Source organism: Coregonus lavaretus (assembly GCF_964263955.1).
Source record: "Coregonus lavaretus genome assembly, chromosome: 10".
NCBI classification, from domain to species: domain Eukaryota; kingdom Metazoa; phylum Chordata; class Actinopteri; order Salmoniformes; family Salmonidae; genus Coregonus; species Coregonus lavaretus.
The window spans coordinates 43,081,760-43,100,075 of record NC_139997.1 but is presented as its reverse complement, the minus strand read 5'-3'; the positions used below and the strand labels follow the sequence as shown (position 1 = coordinate 43,100,075).

Below are 18,316 nucleotides of genomic sequence, written 5' to 3'. Positions count from 1 at the left end.
AAGGACAGTATCTGCAGACGGCCCAAGCCTAGTTAGGCTGAGGGTCAGGGGTCTACTCACCGTCCACTGCACCCTGACGGAGGAGGAAGAGAGGATAGTGGGGTTGTGGAGATGGACCACCACATCCCCCAGCTCCCTCTGGATCTGACGGTGGTCTACCCCCTGGCTGGTGGGAGGGGTGTCTGCATGGGGACACATAGAGAGGAAGGGGTTAAAACAGAATGGCCATGTTAGCTCACTCAGGCACTCACTTTTCCCCAGCCAAGCCAGCTGGTTACAATATGAGGACCATTAAGTCTCAGTGTCTCTGACATCAGCTAAATGTGACTCAATCATCAGGTAAAGCTTGTAGGGGAGAGGGTTGTCTCACCTTGTGTCCTGACTGCATCAGTGATGGGGCTGGGGTCACTGAGGCCATAGGCGTTGGCTGCTCTCACCAGAAACAGGTATACTGCACCTGGCTTGAGGTTCTTCAGGACAAAGGTCTCCATCTTCACGTGGTCAGCCAGAGTCACCCAGCTACTCCCCGACGCGTGACTGCACATATGGAGGAACAATGGTTAATCACTCACAACAGTCAAGGTCTTAAAAATGAGTGCATACACAGCGCATGCATATAGATACAGCCCTGAACACACATAATAGACACACATCTCGGCCCTCCTAGACTTACCTGAATGCCTCGATGACATAGGAGGTGGGCGTGGCCCCAGTGTTTGGGTTTGATTTCCTAGACTTACCTGAATGCCTCGATGCCATAGGAGGTGGGCGTGGCCCCAGCGTTGGGTTTGATTTCCTAGACTTACCTGAATGCCTCGATGACATAGGAGGTGGGCCCCCAGCGTTTGGGTTTGATTTCCTAGACTTACCTGAATGCCTCGATGACATAGGAGGTGGGCGTGGCCCCAGCGTTTGGGTTGGATTTCCTAGACTTACCTGAATGCCTCGATGACATAGGAGGTGGGCGTGGCCCCAGCGTTTGAGTTGGATTTCCAGGACAGAGTGACAGAGGTGCGGCTCACGTCAGTCACGTCAGGCTTGGACGGGCCACTGGGGATCAGGTTAGGGTCTGTGGGTCGACCTGGCTGGACAACTACTCCAAACTCTACCACACACAACAGAGAGGTCAGAGTGGCCATCAAACAATCAAATAAATACCCATCACACACAGCAAGAATGACTCCAGAGAGAGAAAGATAAGGCTGAAAATATCAATATGATGTCCATAACCTACCTTCCACCTCCAGGTAAGCCCTCCAGGATGCCTCTCCACTGGGGCTGGACGCCACGCATGTGTAGATGCCTGTATCTCCAAGCTGAGGAGCAGAGACACAGAGACAGTGTAAGAGTGGGTTCATTCGGTGGTGTCTGAGTAGTGGTCTGTGAGTGTATGTTGGTGGTGGTGTTACGCTGCCCCCTACCTTAGCGTAGCGGATCTGCAGGGCTCCTGTGTCTATCTGGGTGATGCGGGCCTCCTCGGGGGACACCACCACCCCGTCTTTCTTCCAGTGGACTGTTGGAGTGGGGGTCCCTGTTGCTTGGCAACCCAGGACCACTGTGCTGTCCACAGGTACCGTATGATTGGACGGGCCCTGTCGGATCACAGGAGGGGGGCGGTCCGACACCACTATTCAAAAGAGAGAGGGAGAATGTACTGTTTAATATATACTGTGAGAGTAATAGTTATCTCTATCACCCCTTCAGATAGAGAGATAAAGAAAAAAATGATAGAAGAGAATGGAGGGGGGAAAGACAGAGAAAATCAAGGACAGATACTGAGGGAAATTGATACAAGGAGAACACAATAGGAGTGACAGGTTGGGGCAGAGGAGGGAATAGAAATCAGATTATCCCAATGCCCAGAGCAACTGGCTAATCACTGGGAAGTAGCAGGAGCAGTAGGTGCTGGCTATAGCCAGAGCAACACAGACCAACTAATAACAAATCCCATTTAGATAGCAGTCGTGCAGGCATCACTCTCCCACTTCACAACCTTGTGGAAATAGGGGGGAAAAGGCTCTCCAAAATCAGAGGCACAGGGAAAAATAATAGAAACACCTTGAAAACCGCCAGAGGTAATGGCAGCAAGTTATTTCCATACAAATACACCTCGCAAACAGGGAGGGAGGAGGGGAGAGGAGAGAGGTGGGGGAAGGGAGATGGGAGAGACGGATAGGCCTATTCACTTGAAGGAAAAATATGGGGTAGTAGAGCGAGGAGTGCTACTTAGATTAAATTAAACATGCTACATTCTTGTTTCATTTCCATTAAGTGTAATTGAGTGTACATTAAGTCGGTGACTCTTATTTCTCCGGTGCGGCACGATGGCGGCTGCAGAACGCATTATCATCACCATATGATTACCCAGAACCAATAGCTACCACTGCTGAAGTCACCTCCATGCACAGACAATGCCTGCCGCCTGTACCAGCCTCAGGCAATTATGTGAATTAACGTAATATATGTACATAGTGAAGACACACACACACACACATATGCGCACGCATGCTCACACTCAAGTCAGTTTATTATAACTAAGTAGACTTTGCTGGTGGTGATGGCTGCTGTAATTACAGCTGTAGGCCTTTGAGCCAGACTCACCATTTTAATTCTGTTTTTAATAACTGATGCAATTATCAGGATGATCATAATTTGGTTCACCAGCATGACATTAGGGAGGAGAACGAAAGGTGTCTGTGTTTAAATGTGTGTGTGTGTGTGTGTGTGTGTGTGTGTGTGTGTGAAAATGTGAGTATGTGGGGGTTTTGCAGGAGGGTTCAGTTGGGAAGGAGGGGATGGGCAGTCTGCCTGCACTGTGTCACCATGGGAACAGGGTTCCTGAATTCACTGTAAACAGTAAGAAACACTGAACCATAAAGGACACAGCGTCTCGGCAGTCTACAGGAGAGGCTGATCTGCCATACATCCAGTCAGCAAAGCAGCAAGTAGCTATTCAGCTACACAGCAGTGCTTTTTTAGTCATGACATTGGAGGCCACAGATTCTGCATCGTGTGGAGACAACTCAGCCAACCAGGCCAGTGGAGTCAACTTACACAATGGAGGAGCTTTGGTCAGTTGATTAGAGGAAACCCTTCTCCCCTCCCTCCTTCCCTCCCTCCCTCACTCACTGTCAGTGACCTCCAGCAGGGCCTTGGTGATGACGGAGCCAGCGATGTTGAGGGCCTGACAGCTGTAGTAGCCGGCGTCAGAGCGCTGGGCATCTGCGATGGTCAGACTGCCAGTCTGGGACACAGAGAGACGGCTGAAGGGCTGCGGGGGCTGGTAGGAGAACAGCAGGCTCTGGAGGACAGAGAGAAAGAGCCAGAGGGGTCATGAGACTGGAATTACATGTCTATGCTTGAGACATCCACTGGACATGGTGTTATCAATATCATACACTAGGATACAGATCAATAACTTAAACTCTATGCATCAACATTGATAACTTAGATGGACTAGATAGTATCTCACATTGCTGCCCTCCCTCTGCCAGAAGATAGCAGGCTGGGGGTTTCCAGTGGCCTCACACTGGAAGGTGACCATTCTCCCCACTGCCACCACCTGGTTTCTGGGGCGCATGGCAAACGCTGGGGGCACTGCAGGGTTGGAGAGATGGGTCTCGGTTAACAGGACAAACCATGAAAAACGTTGCAAGCATTGAAATAGAATAATAGAATAAACCACTCAAATCACATATAAATAGGATGACATAATGATGATAACTTACCAGTGAAGACTACAAGAGAAGAGAATAGAAGAGACACAAACACAGGAGATGAATAATGATGGCACATGCGATGGGAAAAGATTACCAGTCAATCATTAAACATTTTCAACAAACACTTTGATGAATGAATACATGACTGAGTAAATGAATGGAACAAACAACAATCTGATACAAAGTTGCGGCATATGTGGCACAGAAGCTCTGTTTGTGTAATAGACTACTTTCCGGTCATTATTGGGGGATATGAGTGGTAGGGTGTGTTGACTGAGGCTGGTCTTAGGAGGAGTGGGCTTGTGTGTCTAATAAATGGGACCCCACTGGGAGACTGCTTTAGTGTGTGTTTGACTGTAAATACATCTCCTTACCTCTATCTAAATTATTCAACACTAGCAAAACACACACATGTAGCTACTGTGGACATATACACTCTCACACATACACACACATTACAGCAAATTACCTTTTAGTATTTTATCACTATTACATCACTACTACAGTGGAAATTTCCTTTCTTAAAGAGTTGAAGAGAAAGTCCGGAACACAGAAGGACCATAAAGAAAGGACCAAACAGAGGGAGGAGAGAAAGGAAGGACACAGACAGGAGAAAGCAGTGTGTTGTTGTTATTGGATTTGGCTGTGCCCTCTGAACCCTCTATCCCTCTAACCCTTGACAGCCATGTTTTCGGAGCGGGACTTGATGAATATGTGAACATGGACATCATTAGAGCCGAGGGCCAGTTCCCAGCATGCCATGCTGTATGGTAGAGGAAGTGGAGTGTCTCTTCCTGCCCCCTGCCTGAGTGTGTTGTCCTCATACCAGACCCCCTCTACGGGCCACATATGCAGCCAGCTACAGGCTCCCACCATATTTCATATAGCCGTATGTAATTATTTCCATTGACCGAATACTATGCCCCTGGAGAACGGCATGTTTCCTTCACTATGTTTGTCTGTGTAATATTTAGGACCCAGGATCTTGGAGGAAAACCTTTTCTTCGCACACGCATGCATGCACACACACACGCACACACACACAGACACACACAAACACATAACATTGTTGGAAGTGTTTGAAAGGTTTGGTGTCGTGCTGATAGGTCCACACTGAAAGCCAAAGTGATGACCCCTGTAGTTTTATGTTTTATGGAGCCATCTGGGGTCAGAGGCATGAATTCCCCTGGCAGGCTTATTGGGTGACTGGGGGGGGGGTGCTGAGGGGACACATGAGCTCTTGTGTTTGGTCAGTTGAATGGGCCAGTGAAAGGTGAGGATGGAGTGTGAGTATGTATCTTGGAGCATGTGTGTGAATGTGTGCCTCGCACGTGCGTGTGTATTTGCGCCGATGTGTATGTGTGTGTGTCACGCACGTGTGTGTGTGTGTGCGTGTGTATTACTATGTGTGCTCAGTTGGTCTGCTGGGACACAGCGTGGGCTGTTCCCATCCCTTGAAGACCCATTGGACCGGTTGACTCAAAGGTGTGAAAAGCTTTGCATGGGAGTGTTGGGTTGAGTTACAAGGCCAGCCAGTCCTGCAGCCTGTTTGGACAGAGTTACGACCCCCCAGTAAACACATAAACCTGAGGGAAGATTGAGGGGGATGGATTCTACTACAGCTCCATGTGCTGGATTAACTAACACAGACACTCGGAGACAGGAACTTTGGGTGTAGAGCTAGGCTTATAGAGCCTTATTGACTGAGGGCTTCATGTCTCTGTAAAGGCTGTGGCACACTGAGTCTTATTGCCTATAAATGAGATAAACAGTGATATGCATGGCTAGAGAGAGAGAGAGAGAGAGAGAGAGAGAGATAGAGAGAGAGAGAGAGAGAGAGAGAGAGAGAGAGAGAGAGAGAGAGAGAGAGAGAGAGAGAGGGGGAAAGAGAAGGGGGTGAATGAATGAGGCAGGGGGAATGGCCATAGTAAGAACAGAAAAGGGTGAGAAATGAAGACTTGACTTTGAGGAGGAAATACAGGAATCCAGATAATACTGTGCCAATTACTTTCAAAGGCTACAAGGTGATCTGGAGTGTTGGCACTAGTTAAAGTGTGATGAACGACCTCAGTAAAAGTGTTAGGTGATGGAAAATATGCTAAATAAATCAAAATAAATAAACTAAACAAAAAAGTTACAAAAAAACTAACAGCTTAGCCTTGGAGGAAACCCTGTGTGCAAGCCTTGTTTTTGGATTTGAAAGCAGCTCGACTGGAGTGGGGATCCAATATACTTAGATTTTCACTACTGATAATATGGCCTGGCTCCACCAATCACATGGCCAGACTGTGTATAGAGGAAACAAACCCTTAATCTCATGCCTGCCCTGTGGATATGTTCAAACACAGCAAGCACACTAGACTGTTTGTGTTTGGGGCAGAAAACAGAGAAACCATGGAGCTTTGTTTCATTTCTGTCAGTCAACAGAGAAAAAAGGCAGTACAAATTACTACCGTGGGCTTATTCTGGTACTTGTTTAACAATGAATACTAGTGTATCTCGCTAGTCAGAAACTATGACTTGTGATACACTGAAAATATATTGTTTGAAAGGAGGGGGTAATACAAATTATTGTAATATCAATGTCAAACTCTCTCTCACACCATTATGTTGGTGATCTGAACCCTCAAGTATCTCTCCAGATGAGATAATGTGTTTGTCAGACAGTGCTGTTGTTATGTCTCATTTCCTTCAGGGGAGATTTGTTCTCCCATCCTCCCTCCCTCCCTCCCCATCCCTCTCTCCTCTTCCATCTCTCTCCACTGCTGGTTGGAACAGGAAGGAGGGAGAGGAGGCGAGAGAGAGAGAGAGAGAGAGAGAGAGAGAGAGAGAGAACAAGAGAGAGCGAGAGAGAGACAGAGACAGACAGACAGACAGACAGACAGACAGACAGACAGACAGACAGACAGACAGACAGACAGACAGAGAGAGAGAGACAGAGAGAGAGAGCGAGAGAGAGAGAGAGAGAGAGAGAGAGAGAGACAGAGAAAGATAGAGAGAGACAGAGAGAGAGAAAAGTAGCTACACAGTATAGACGTCTACACCCTTACCTCCAATTAAGACGATCTGTACTCATCTGCTATCTGTGCTTCTTCTCCTCTGTTCAGACCCTAAATTAGACCCTGGTCCCCCTCTTTTCCCAGGCAGGCAGGCAGGCAGGCAGAGAGGCAGGTTTGGTGTAGAGTAGACTGTGTAATTGGAACCATGTAATTTCCCTGCATGGGACCCAGGCTTGTCTTTAATTAAGCCCTGCTCCTCCTCACTGTCTGTCTATCTCTCTCTTGCTCTGTGTCACTGGGCCACTGTGTGTGTGTGTGTGTGTGTGTGTGTGTGTATGTGCGTGCGTGTGTACTCGTGTGTGTGTGAATAGTGGGGTGTTACTGCTCATTTCCTGCTGTCAGTCCCTGGTGCCTCATCAACATTCCCATTGGGGCACCTATTCAGAACTGTTACACTGATCCAGTCATGGTTATACTGGCAATGGGCTGTATGAGTAGGGAACACGGCTAGTAGAGTGTTGATTGCTGCAGAACTGATATAATAATATAATAATATGCAATTTAGCAGACGCTTTTATCCAAAGCGACTTACAGTCATGCGTGCATACATTTTTTTTGTGTATGGGTGGTCCCGGGGATCGAATCCACTACCTTGGCGTTACAAGCGCCGTGCTCTACCAGCTGAGCTACAGAGGACCACGGATATGAACTCAAGCCAAGTAAATACATGACCTCACATTTAACTGATAACCCAACTCAGTCGGTTACCATGGGAACTGCTTGACTTGACACATGAATGTAGAATGATCCATGCTAAAGAAAACAGGGCAGGCCAGAGATCAGTGGTGTGACACTCTGTGGTGTGGCTAGACAGGGTTAGGTAAGATATGAGAACAGCTGTCTTCTCCTTCACACTTTCTCTAACGTTTCATGAATGTGAGAGCAACAGCTGCACAGCATAAACCCAGTCTGCACTTTGCATAGTCTGTGCACTTTCATGTCAAACAGCAGGTGTGACTTGGGTAAGGGTTAGGGTTGGGGTTAGGGTTACGGTCGGTGGAGGTTGTACTGACCGTGTACGGTCAGCGTAGCGGACGCCTCAGCCTTTCCCACCATGTTCTCTACAACACACGTGTAGGAGCCCTCGTCTGACAGTCTTACACCACGCACGCTCAGGGTGTGATCCTCTAGGATCTCATACCTGTAGACAGACAGACACATACACACACAGAGTGAGAGAAAGGTTCAGGGACATATAAAGAGAGAGACAGACATGACATGCATGCACACTGTAATATACCACGCATCTAATTCCATGACCAGATGTGAGCCTGCGTGTGCATATGAATTTAGATCAGAGTATATATCTATGATGTGTAACAGGGTAATATAAAGGCTGTATAGTACTGCTGGGCCATCCATCCATACCTCCCCTTGGGCAGGTCTGCATCCTCTTTCCTCCAGCGGACAGTGGGGACCGGATCTCCCCGCGCCTCACAGTTGAACTCCACACTCTCATCTGCCAGCACCATAATACTACTGGGCCTCTTCACAAACCCTGGGCGCTCTGGGGAAGGGGGAGATCATTATCATCATCATGATGTGTTTAAAGTTCAAAGTTGTGTGATCTCCAACCCTAGCCCTTGCAAAATCAAGCAAATATAAAGCTATTAGATAAGCACCTAAAAATGAGACCTCTGAATACCATTAGCCCCCTGTAATCCTCTCTCCATGGGATGGATGTACCACACCCACATTTCCCTGTGTTTCACCCTCTTATTTTTATACATCACTGGGATAAGTAGTTCCAAAATTAATTATATTTTCATTAAAAAACATTCATTTACGTGAATGAAAACAATTTAAATACACTTAAAACTATAAGGGCTTGTTAAAACTAGGGCCATTTTATTCACATTGGTCCCAGGGTACATTTTAAAACAGATCTGTTTCTTCAATACGCAGTATTATTCTATTAGCCCTAAATGTTTTTACTAGGCATTATAAATGTGAGTGGTGTGCCCTGGCCAGTCGCCCAGCCCAGCCTAGCCGTTCCTGTGATAAGATGTCTCAGTCTGCTCACTTGGGAAGTGTTTGGAGAGGGGGTGGGATGGGGGTGGAGAGGGGGACAGCATAGGGTGGAGGTGGGGGTGGAGAGGGGAACCAGGCTAGGGGTCAGTGGTCTGGGACACTTGGCAGCAGGAAGAACGAGTGAGAGTGGGGGGGTGAGAGTGTGGGTACAACCTGGTCCAGGACAGCTGGGGGGTGGCAGGGGTCACGGTGGGAAGACAGGGTCACCCTGAGTTTAGGATTCTAGGATAAATGCCTTCACAGCTGCAGGGCTGGGGGCCATTGTTATGTAACCTGTTTCATTATTGGATTATGTGCCAGGGAGAAAAGCCTTTACCCAAGGGAAAGGCAGACTCTTTGACCGTCACTGACACAACTAAGACTGACTGAATGGGGCTGAGAGGAGGGAGAGGGAAACAGACTCCACTAGAGGGACAGACCAACAGAAAAGCATACAGACAGACAGACATGGTCTTACCTAGTACAGTCAGTTCTGCAATCTCACTCTCCCTCTCTCCCACCATGTTGGTCCCCACACAAATGTATTTCCCTGCGTCACTCTTCCTGGCGTTGGTGATCATCAGCTTCCCACTGCGGATCTGACAGATGGAGGGAAAAAAGTAGAAGTTCTAAGGTCATATCTGTAACTAGATATATATATAAACCAAATATAAATAACACCACACTGAATATGGCAAATTATGCTTTGAAAGGCTCCCAAAAAGCGATTTGGTGAAATTATTTGCGGTTTAGAAGGCACTAAATCTAGGACAGCTTCTACCCCCAAGCCATAAGACTGCTAAACAGTTAATCAAATGGCTACCCGAACTATTTGCATTGACCCCCTTTTTTACGCTGCTGCTACTCGCTGTTTATTATCTATGCATAGTCATTTTAACCCCACCTACATGTACCTCAATTACCTTGACTAACCTGTACCCTAGCACATTGACTTGGTACCGGTACCCCCTGTACAGTAGGGAGAACAAGTATTTGATACACTGCCAATTTTGCAGGTTTTCCTACTTACAAAGCATGTAGAGGTCTGTAATTTTTATCATAGGTACACTTCAACTGTGAGAGACGGAATCTAAAACAAAAATCCAGAAAATCACATTGTATGATTTTTAAGTAAATAATTTGCATTTTATTGCATGACATAAGTATTTGATCACCTACCAACCAGTAAGAATTCCGGCTCTCACAGACCTGTTAGTTTTTCTTTAAGAAGCCCTCCTGTTCTCCACTCATTACCTGTATTAACTGCACCTGTTTGAACTCGTTACCTGTATAAAAGACACCTGTCCACACAATCAAACAGACTCCAACCTCTCCACAATGGCCAAGACCAGAGAGCTGTGTAAGGACATCAGGGATAAAATTGTAGACCTGCACAAGGCTGGGATGGGCTACAGGACAATAGGCAAGCAGCTTGGTGAGAAGGCAACAACTGTTGGCGCAATTATTAGAAAATGGAAGAAGTTCAAGATGACGGTCAATCACCCTCGGTCTGGGGCTCCATGCAAGATCTCACCTCGTGGGGCATCAATGATCATGAGGAAGGTGAGGGATCAGCCCAGAACTACACGGCAGGACCTGGTCAATGACCTGAAGAGAGCTGGGACCACAGTCTCAAAGAGAACCATTAGTAACACACTACGCCGTCATGGATTAAAATCCTGCAGCGCACGCAAGGTCCCCCTGCTCAAGCCAGCGCATGTCCAGGCCCGTCTGAAGTTTGCCAATGACCATCTGGATGATCCAGAGGAGGAATGGGAGAAGGTCAAGTGGTCTGATGAGACAAAAATAGAGCTTTTTGGTCTAAACTCCACTCGCCGTGTTTGGAGGAAGAAGAAGGATGAGTACAACCCCAAGAACACCATCCCAACTGTGAAGCATGGAGGTGGAAACATCATTCTTTGGGGATGCTTTTCTGCAAAGGGGACAGGACGACTGCACCGTATTGAGGGGAGGATGGATGGGGCCATGTATCGCGAGATCTTGGCCAACAACCTCCTTCCCTCAGTAAGAGCATTGAAGATGGGTCGTGGCTGGGTCTTCCAGCATGACAACGACCCGAAACACACAGCCAGGGCAACTAAGGAGTGGCTCCGTAAGAAGCAGCTCAAGGTCCTGGAGTGGCCTAGCCAGTCTCCAGACCTGAACCCAATAGAACATTTTTGGAGGGAGCTGAAAGTCCGTATTGCCCAGCGACAGCCCCGAAACCTGAAGGATCTGGAGAAGGTCTGTATGGAGGAGTGGGCCAAAATCCCTGCTGCAGTGTGTGCAAACCTGGTCAAGACCTACAGGAAACGTATGATCTCTGTAATTGCAAACAAAGGTTTCTCTACCAAATATTAAGTTCTGCTTTTCTGATGTATCAAATACTTATGTCATGCAATAAAATGCAAATTAATTACTTAAAAATCATACAATGTGATTTTCTGGATTTTTGTTTTAGATTCCGTCACTCACAGCTGAAGTGTACCTATGATAAAAATTACAGACCTCTACATGCTTTGTAAGTAGGAAAACCTGCAAAATCGTCAGTGTATCAAATACTTGTTCTCCCCACTGTATATAGCCTCGTTATTGTTATTTAATTGTGTTACTTTATATTTACATGTTTTTTTTATTGTATTTTTTTAAACTTTTTTTTGCAAATATTTTCTTACTTACTTAAAAAAACTAAACTCTGCATTGTTGGTTAAGGGCTTGTAAGTAAGCATTTCACGGTAAGGTCTACACCTGTTGTATTCGGCGCATGTGAGCAGTGGTCACCAACCTTTTCTGAGTCAAGATCAAAAGCAAAAAGCAAGTCCAAAAGCAGCCGAGATCTACTGCTCAGATTTTTATTTATTTTTATATGACTTAAAAAACATAAGTCTATGCAACATTAACCTATTTAAAACAGTTCTGTAGCAATGACGTTCGTGCAGTAGACTATAGGCCCAACGCATTATCACTGCATATTGGCTATGCTTGAATTGCAATGTTGTTGTTGTTCTCAGACCAATTAGAAATTATATATCAGAATTGTAGGTATATGATCACACTGGTAATAGATACTTTGTTGTATTACTTGTGAGGCACAGCTGAGTGAGCATGATCATTTGCTTTTTTTATTTTACTGGACTGATGGCCTGTATCTGATGGTCAGTCTGAGGGGAGGGAGGGAGCAGCGGTGAGGCTGCCTCTCACCCGACTCTCCGTCCCTACTCTCTCCATCCCAGAGTCTTCCAGCTGAAGGCGAAACTCAAGTCGCACTGCATTATTTCTGCCTCACGCACCAAATCATGATGTTACTGTTATGACCAGAGAACGTGATATATTCCTAAATATTACAAAAGACACAAGCCGCTAATAATAACAACGCAAGCCTATCGAAACACTTTGCTATACTCATTCATTGCAGCTGCAGTGCTGTTTGTAGCGTGAGTGGAAGTAGGGAGAATGTGCATTTTATAGCTTATAAAAGTGTTGAAGAAACTGTTGACAGTGCTGAACTTAAACATTAACTTACTTATAAAAACAGCAGCTCTTTGCTGTATTCATTGAGTCATTCTCTAGTCATGGTTTTAAAAGTTTTGAAATCTCACAGCATCAACTTTGTTGTGTGCTTGAGGCTTCTTTTTATAGTCTATGTCTTGAGGAAACTGTGCAGACAGGGTGATCTGAGCTATCTGATTGGCCAGCGGTAGACCTATAGGTGCACTTGATTTGCTCTCTGGGCCTGCCAGGTATGCAGAGTTCTACAATAAGACACATGAAATGGTTCAAAATTGGAACACTTTGCCTTCCCGGTGCTAAGGCTGCTGAATCAAGTGTACCTACCGAACGAAAAAAGTAGGAACGCAAAGGCTTTATCGTTGTTGTTTTTTACAGAAATGTTTGGTGATCAACTACGAATAACTTGGAGATCGCGATCGACCAGTTGGTGACCACTGCTATAGAGCCCAGACAAAGATCTGGTAGATTTAAGGCAGAAGCTTAAAGTAAACAGTGTGCGTTCCCAGCTGCCCCGGCTGACTGGCTACGTGGCAGGGAGGACAGTGCCTGACAAGTTTATTCCGCTGACAGAGGAAGCAGTGAGCCCACAATCCCTCAGGCCTCAGAGAACACTGCTACAGCACCAGCCTAGAGATCCTGTACTGTGCCATGCAACAGGATCATTGTAGCGGGAAATAACTCTGGATGGTTGGGTTGGAGAATTATGCTAGTTTCAAAGAAGAACCTCCGTGCAGAAAATTTGGAATCAGGGTTTCTGCAAACATAACTGATAAGTCAAAGCCAAATCATGCATCGGAAATGTTCAACTAACATTCAAATGTATTGAAATGGGGATTACTATTCAAACACTCAGGTGAGCTTGGTTGAAGGAAAACCTTTCTATAGTCCCTGCCTCTTGTTTCCCAGTGGTAAAGTGCAGTGTAGAGTGACGTTGGTTAGTGAGTGGAGAGGAATCAACTTCACGTGTGTAAACCATGCTGGGAAGACCAGCCAAGCAGTCACAGCTAATCTAACCCCCCCCCCACCCCCCCTTCTCCATCTCATACACCACTACTAACCCTCCTCATGCTCCTCACCCCCTCTTGTCCCCCTTGCCCCTCTCGCCCTCACAATACCTGAAACATGCTGAGAGGAGGCTGACCTTCCCTCTCCACACTGACACATTCTCCCAGGCCATAAAAGCAATAATGTAATACACAGGGAGAGGAGGAGGAGAGGAGTGGGAGTGGAGAGAATGGAACGGGAGAGGGAGGAGGGGGTGAGGAGGGGGAGGAAGGGGTGAGGAGAGGGAGGAGGGGGAGAGGAAGGGAGAGGAGAGGAGGAGGGGGATAGGAGGGGAGAGGAGGGGAGGAGGGGGAGGGGAGGGGAGGAGGGGGAGAGGAGGGGAGAGGAGGGGTTGAGGAGTGGAGAGGAGGGGGAGAGGAGTGGGAGAGCAGGGGAGAGGAGGTGAGGGAAGAGCAGGGGAGAGGAGGGGAGGGTAGAGCAGGTGAGAGGAGGGGAGGGGAGGGGAGAGCAGGGGAGAGCAGGGGAGAGGAGGGGAGGGAAGAGCAGGGGAGAGGGCAGCGACCAGGTTTTAAATCCCAGAGGTTTCAGAGGTGGCTGGGCCAGGACCTGTTTCATGTTACACCCCCTGTGGTGCTGGCCACTTTAGAATCGTCATCACATTACCCTGCATTTAACAGGGGGCAAAGGCCAGAGGAGTGTGATACATTCAGTGTGAGTGTTTGAGTGTGTGAGTTTGTGCCTGCATGTGCCCACACGTGCATGTGTGTCACATTAACAGCCTGCAACTCAGCCACTCATAACACACACAGCACCGTCAGGGTTCAGACACAACAACAGCGGTTGCTGGCTGAGAGTCCTTAGCACCTCTGAATGTAATTTGCAAACCGAATGCGCTTCGATTTTACATGTACAAATGGTTAAAAATGTCGGCAGTCAGACCACTACAGAGGGTGGTCCCTAAAACACAGCACACTGAACGATCGGCAGATGAACGCTAGATCCACATTCGGTGTGATGTGTGCAAGCTTTTATAAGTCCACCTTTGGGTGACAATATGTGGGAAATCCTTGTGTCTTTGTGGATGTGCATTCTGTCTGTGTGTAGCAACTTCAGAGCACAGACCCAGAGTGGGTGATACAGTACAGAGGGGGACAGGGTGAGGGTGAGGCCATGAGGACACATCTGGAGCTGCAGTACCAGTCTAGAGGAGAGGCCTGAGAACAAAGAAACAAGGGTCCTTTGAAGAGCTTCTCCTCAGATGTCCTCCTGTCACATCTCTCTCATTCCCTCTGTCTCTCTCTGTCTCTCTCTGTCTCTCTCTCTCTCTCTCTCTCTCTCCCTCTCTCTCCCTCTCTCTCTCTCTCAACATCAGACCCACAACAACACCAGCAAATACATCACTCCTGTCCTCCACCTTTCTCCTCTCCCTCTCTCTTGCTCTCTTCCTTCCTTTCCTGCGTTACCCTCTGTTTTACCCCTCTCCTTCATGCATCTGCCTCCCCATCTGTTCCCTCCATTCCATAACGGTGGTGGTGGTGTGTGTTTGGACTGTGTTAATGTGTTCCATGCAGTTCCTCTGTTATGTGTGCTACACTACACCACACTACACCACACAGCCGTGAGGATGGAGAGCTGATAGCCACATCACCCCCAACCTGACCCCACTACAGTCAATATAGGGTGTTATATGATGATGCTACAGTATAGTACTCTGTCTAGAAGTACTCCTGTTGATGCATTGCTCTGCACCACTGGCCACTTGTCCAGTGCCCACCCACTCAAAACCTTCCCCCAAACGTCCTTTACCCCATTAATTCAAGTTTGGTCACAAAATGCGTTCATGCCCGCAGCACCAAGTCCCACAGCAGACCCCCAGAACTCGCCGTGGTTTAACAACAACAGATTTGGGAGTGGATGTTGTGTTAGAAACAGAGCACAAACACAACACTCCATCACCAGCGCTGCATTGTTTACAGGGCATGAGGACTCATTAGGAAACAGTCTTATCTGCAGGCCCATTAGTCCAATGAGCCGAGCTATAGCTATGAGGCAGAAACCAAGCTGGCCTTCTGTTTACACTCTGAGCCAGTACACCAGGGAAAACCACAGACGCCATAGGGACAGGGGCCAACATGTCTGCCCTGACTTCACTACAAGACCTTACTTTACTTTTACTTTGTATATTATTTTATATACTGTAGGTAGATGGGTGTTGGTCCACATGATATCCTGGACGTAACTCAGGAGAAAAGACGGAAGTAGAAAGCCAACGCAGCCTTTCTATTTCCTTCACAAGGCCTTCCCTCCCTCCTCCACCTCCCTCTTGTCAGTGCGGAGGAGAGCAGCTCTGTCCATCGCATTCCCTCAGAGATAGACTAACTGTCAATCCGGAAGAGGATGAGCCTTGGATCCCAACTAACAAGTCCCCTAGAGCGTATACAGACAAACAAACAAACAAACATGTTTGCATACACACACACCCTCCCCTGATTCCTTTTCACGCTTCCCCAGATAGCCTTTCTTCCAAATAGACATTGATTGGCCAAACCACAGTGCAATATGATTTCATTATGTTTGTCAAATAGATGATGCACTTGTTTCTCTTCATTATGCCACACGTCTGCCAACAGAAACACTTTGATCTTCCTGGTGCTCTGCCAGCAAGCAGTGGGCCGTGTTTGTGTGTGTGTATCTGTGTGTGTGTGTGTGTATCTGTGTGTGTGTGTGTGTGTGTGTGTGTGTGTGTGTGTGTGTGTGTGTGTGTGTGTGTGTGTGTGTGTGTGTGTGCAGGTGTGATGTGCAGGCCCACCACAGTGCAGTGTATGCTCTGTACAGAGAGTGTGCTCCGAGGTTAACAGAGCTTGTGTCTTACCGTGATGCGCTCATCCCTGTCATTGATGTTGGTACCGTCTTTCCTCCATGAGATGGTGGGCTCAGGATGCCCACGGGGGGGTTGGCACTCCAGTACAGCAGGTTCACCCGCCGCCACCATCACATCCGCTGGGTTCTGTCTAAAGTCATCACGCAGTACTGTGGAACAGAAGAGAGGAGGGGTTAATGGCCTGTTAGCATTGCAGGTCGAAATGAAACAGAAAAAAATGTCACTAAATAAAATTCACTAATGCACCAATGGACTGTGAATGTAGGGTATACATGTAAAATATTCAAGACTATTATGACCAGACTCTAGATGTGCAAGGACAAAACTCTGAAGTCTGAGCAGAGGCAGTCAATCATGTCCATCACAGATAGATAAAGTCTTGAGGTAGCTGGACATGATATAATGCTATAGTGTAAAGTGGTCTCGGGGGCTGGGCCAAATCCCTGATGTGCTTTGGAGCTATAGGACTACCACCCTCTCTGTCTGATTAGACTAACTCTCTCCCACCTGCCTCTCCACTGTCACTCTCCACTCCAGCCCTGAGGGAACGTACAAGCACACGGGCAAACATTTGTATCACAATTCCATATACGACTCCCAGGAACTTTGTTTGAAGTGTGAGGTAAGCATGAACAAAATACAACCTCCCCAGTTAATGTTTGCCTACCATGTTTGCCCATCAAACACTTCAAGAGAGATAGGTGGATATTTCGCAAGAGCCATTAACAAGCTAGCTAGGTGGAAAACACACACTCAACATCTTCAAAGGTTTAAGGACCATTAGCGCAACGTCTCGATACATTATACATAGGGTTGCAAAGGGAGGGTATATTACTGGAAACTTTAGAAGTTTACCAGTTAACATATGCAAATTCTGGTATCATTCAAGGATTTAGCTCATTCAAGGGATGTAGCTCAGTTGGTAGTTTGCAACGCCAGGGTTGTGGGTTCAATTCCCACGGGGGGCCAGTATGAAAAATAAAAAAATAAATAATGTATGCACTCACTAACTGTAAGTCGCTCTGGATAAGAGCGTCTGCTAAATGACTAAAATGTAAATGTAAATGTAAATGATTTTATGTAATCTATCACAAGACAACTAGTGGCCCTTTTGGGTACTTCAGATTATCAAAGGTGTCTTTAATTATCTCTGGCCCTCTGTGTGGCCTTATCGCATGTAAAATATATGAAATAACTAAATAACATGATTTTCACCCCAAAAAAAATTATTACAAAGCTGTAAAACATTATCTTAAATATAAACCATCAACTTAGTGAATGCCGTTCGTGTTTAATATGACAGTTTCAGCATTAAATATCCTTTACTTTCACATTTTATTTATTTTACTATGTCAGTGTATTTGTTGTCAATGTTTCAGTCTCAAACTGGCGGCAGTAATTGGAAGAGTTGCAAGGTTAACTGAAAACAATGCCATTGTTGATTAGATGCTTTTTTCATTAATTAGGCTATTGTCTGTTGAACCATATGGTCTATCTACTAGAAATTCATGGACAATATGGACACAGACATAAAAATGAGTAGTCTATATGAATAAAATAAATAATAAGTTATTGAAGTATAAATTACCAAAGTTACGATAGATTGTCATAGATTTTCTGTTAATTATCAAATTTGCTGAAGATTCCTGTAACTTTGGTAAACTATTGGTAGCTTTCCAACCCTAATCACACAGCAATAACAGCCTGACACAATTACAGTGTATTGCTAGTTAGTGAATATACGGCTGTGAGAGTGATAATGGTATCATACGTTTATGTGAGGCTCGGTTTTGATTACAGAGACAATGAGTTTGTCAGGGAGCGAAGACAGCCCATCTGCTCCTGGTGATATTTAGAAACTGATTGGCTTGGAGAAGGGATGAACATACTGGTGTACTGGCCTAGCTAACAGAGGCCTAGAGAAGAGAAGAGAAGAGACGGGAAAAGAAGATAAGAGATGGGAAGAGAAGAGAAGAGATGGGAAGAGAAGAGAAAAGAAGAAAGGAAGAGAAGAGTAGAAGAAAAGAGAGCAGCTATTTCAAATCAAATAACATGTCATTTGTCACATGCGCCGAATACAACAGGTGTAGACCTTACCATGAAATGCTTACTTACAAGCACCTTAACCAGCA

General features: G+C 46.4%; 1 protein-coding gene across 1 annotated transcript in view; it reads right to left on the bottom strand.

The window, feature by feature from the left end:
• Nucleotides 1-18,316, bottom strand: part of LOC311135755 (roundabout homolog 1-like) — a 127,043-nt gene that overhangs the window by 13,506 nt on the left and 95,221 nt on the right. The window contains exons 3-13 of the mRNA XM_084169802.1: nt 16,176-16,333; nt 9,267-9,387; nt 8,147-8,285; nt 7,799-7,919; nt 3,473-3,619; nt 3,130-3,301; nt 1,422-1,627; nt 1,235-1,316; nt 937-1,105; nt 371-537; nt 61-182 (exon numbers count right to left, since the gene is read on the bottom strand). Coding sequence (XP_084025928.1) covers nt 61-182; nt 371-537; nt 937-1,105; nt 1,235-1,316; nt 1,422-1,627; nt 3,130-3,301; nt 3,473-3,619; nt 7,799-7,919; nt 8,147-8,285; nt 9,267-9,387; nt 16,176-16,333 — 1,604 coding nt within the window. The remainder of the gene's footprint in view (nt 1-60; nt 183-370; nt 538-936; nt 1,106-1,234; nt 1,317-1,421; nt 1,628-3,129; nt 3,302-3,472; nt 3,620-7,798; nt 7,920-8,146; nt 8,286-9,266; nt 9,388-16,175; nt 16,334-18,316) is intronic.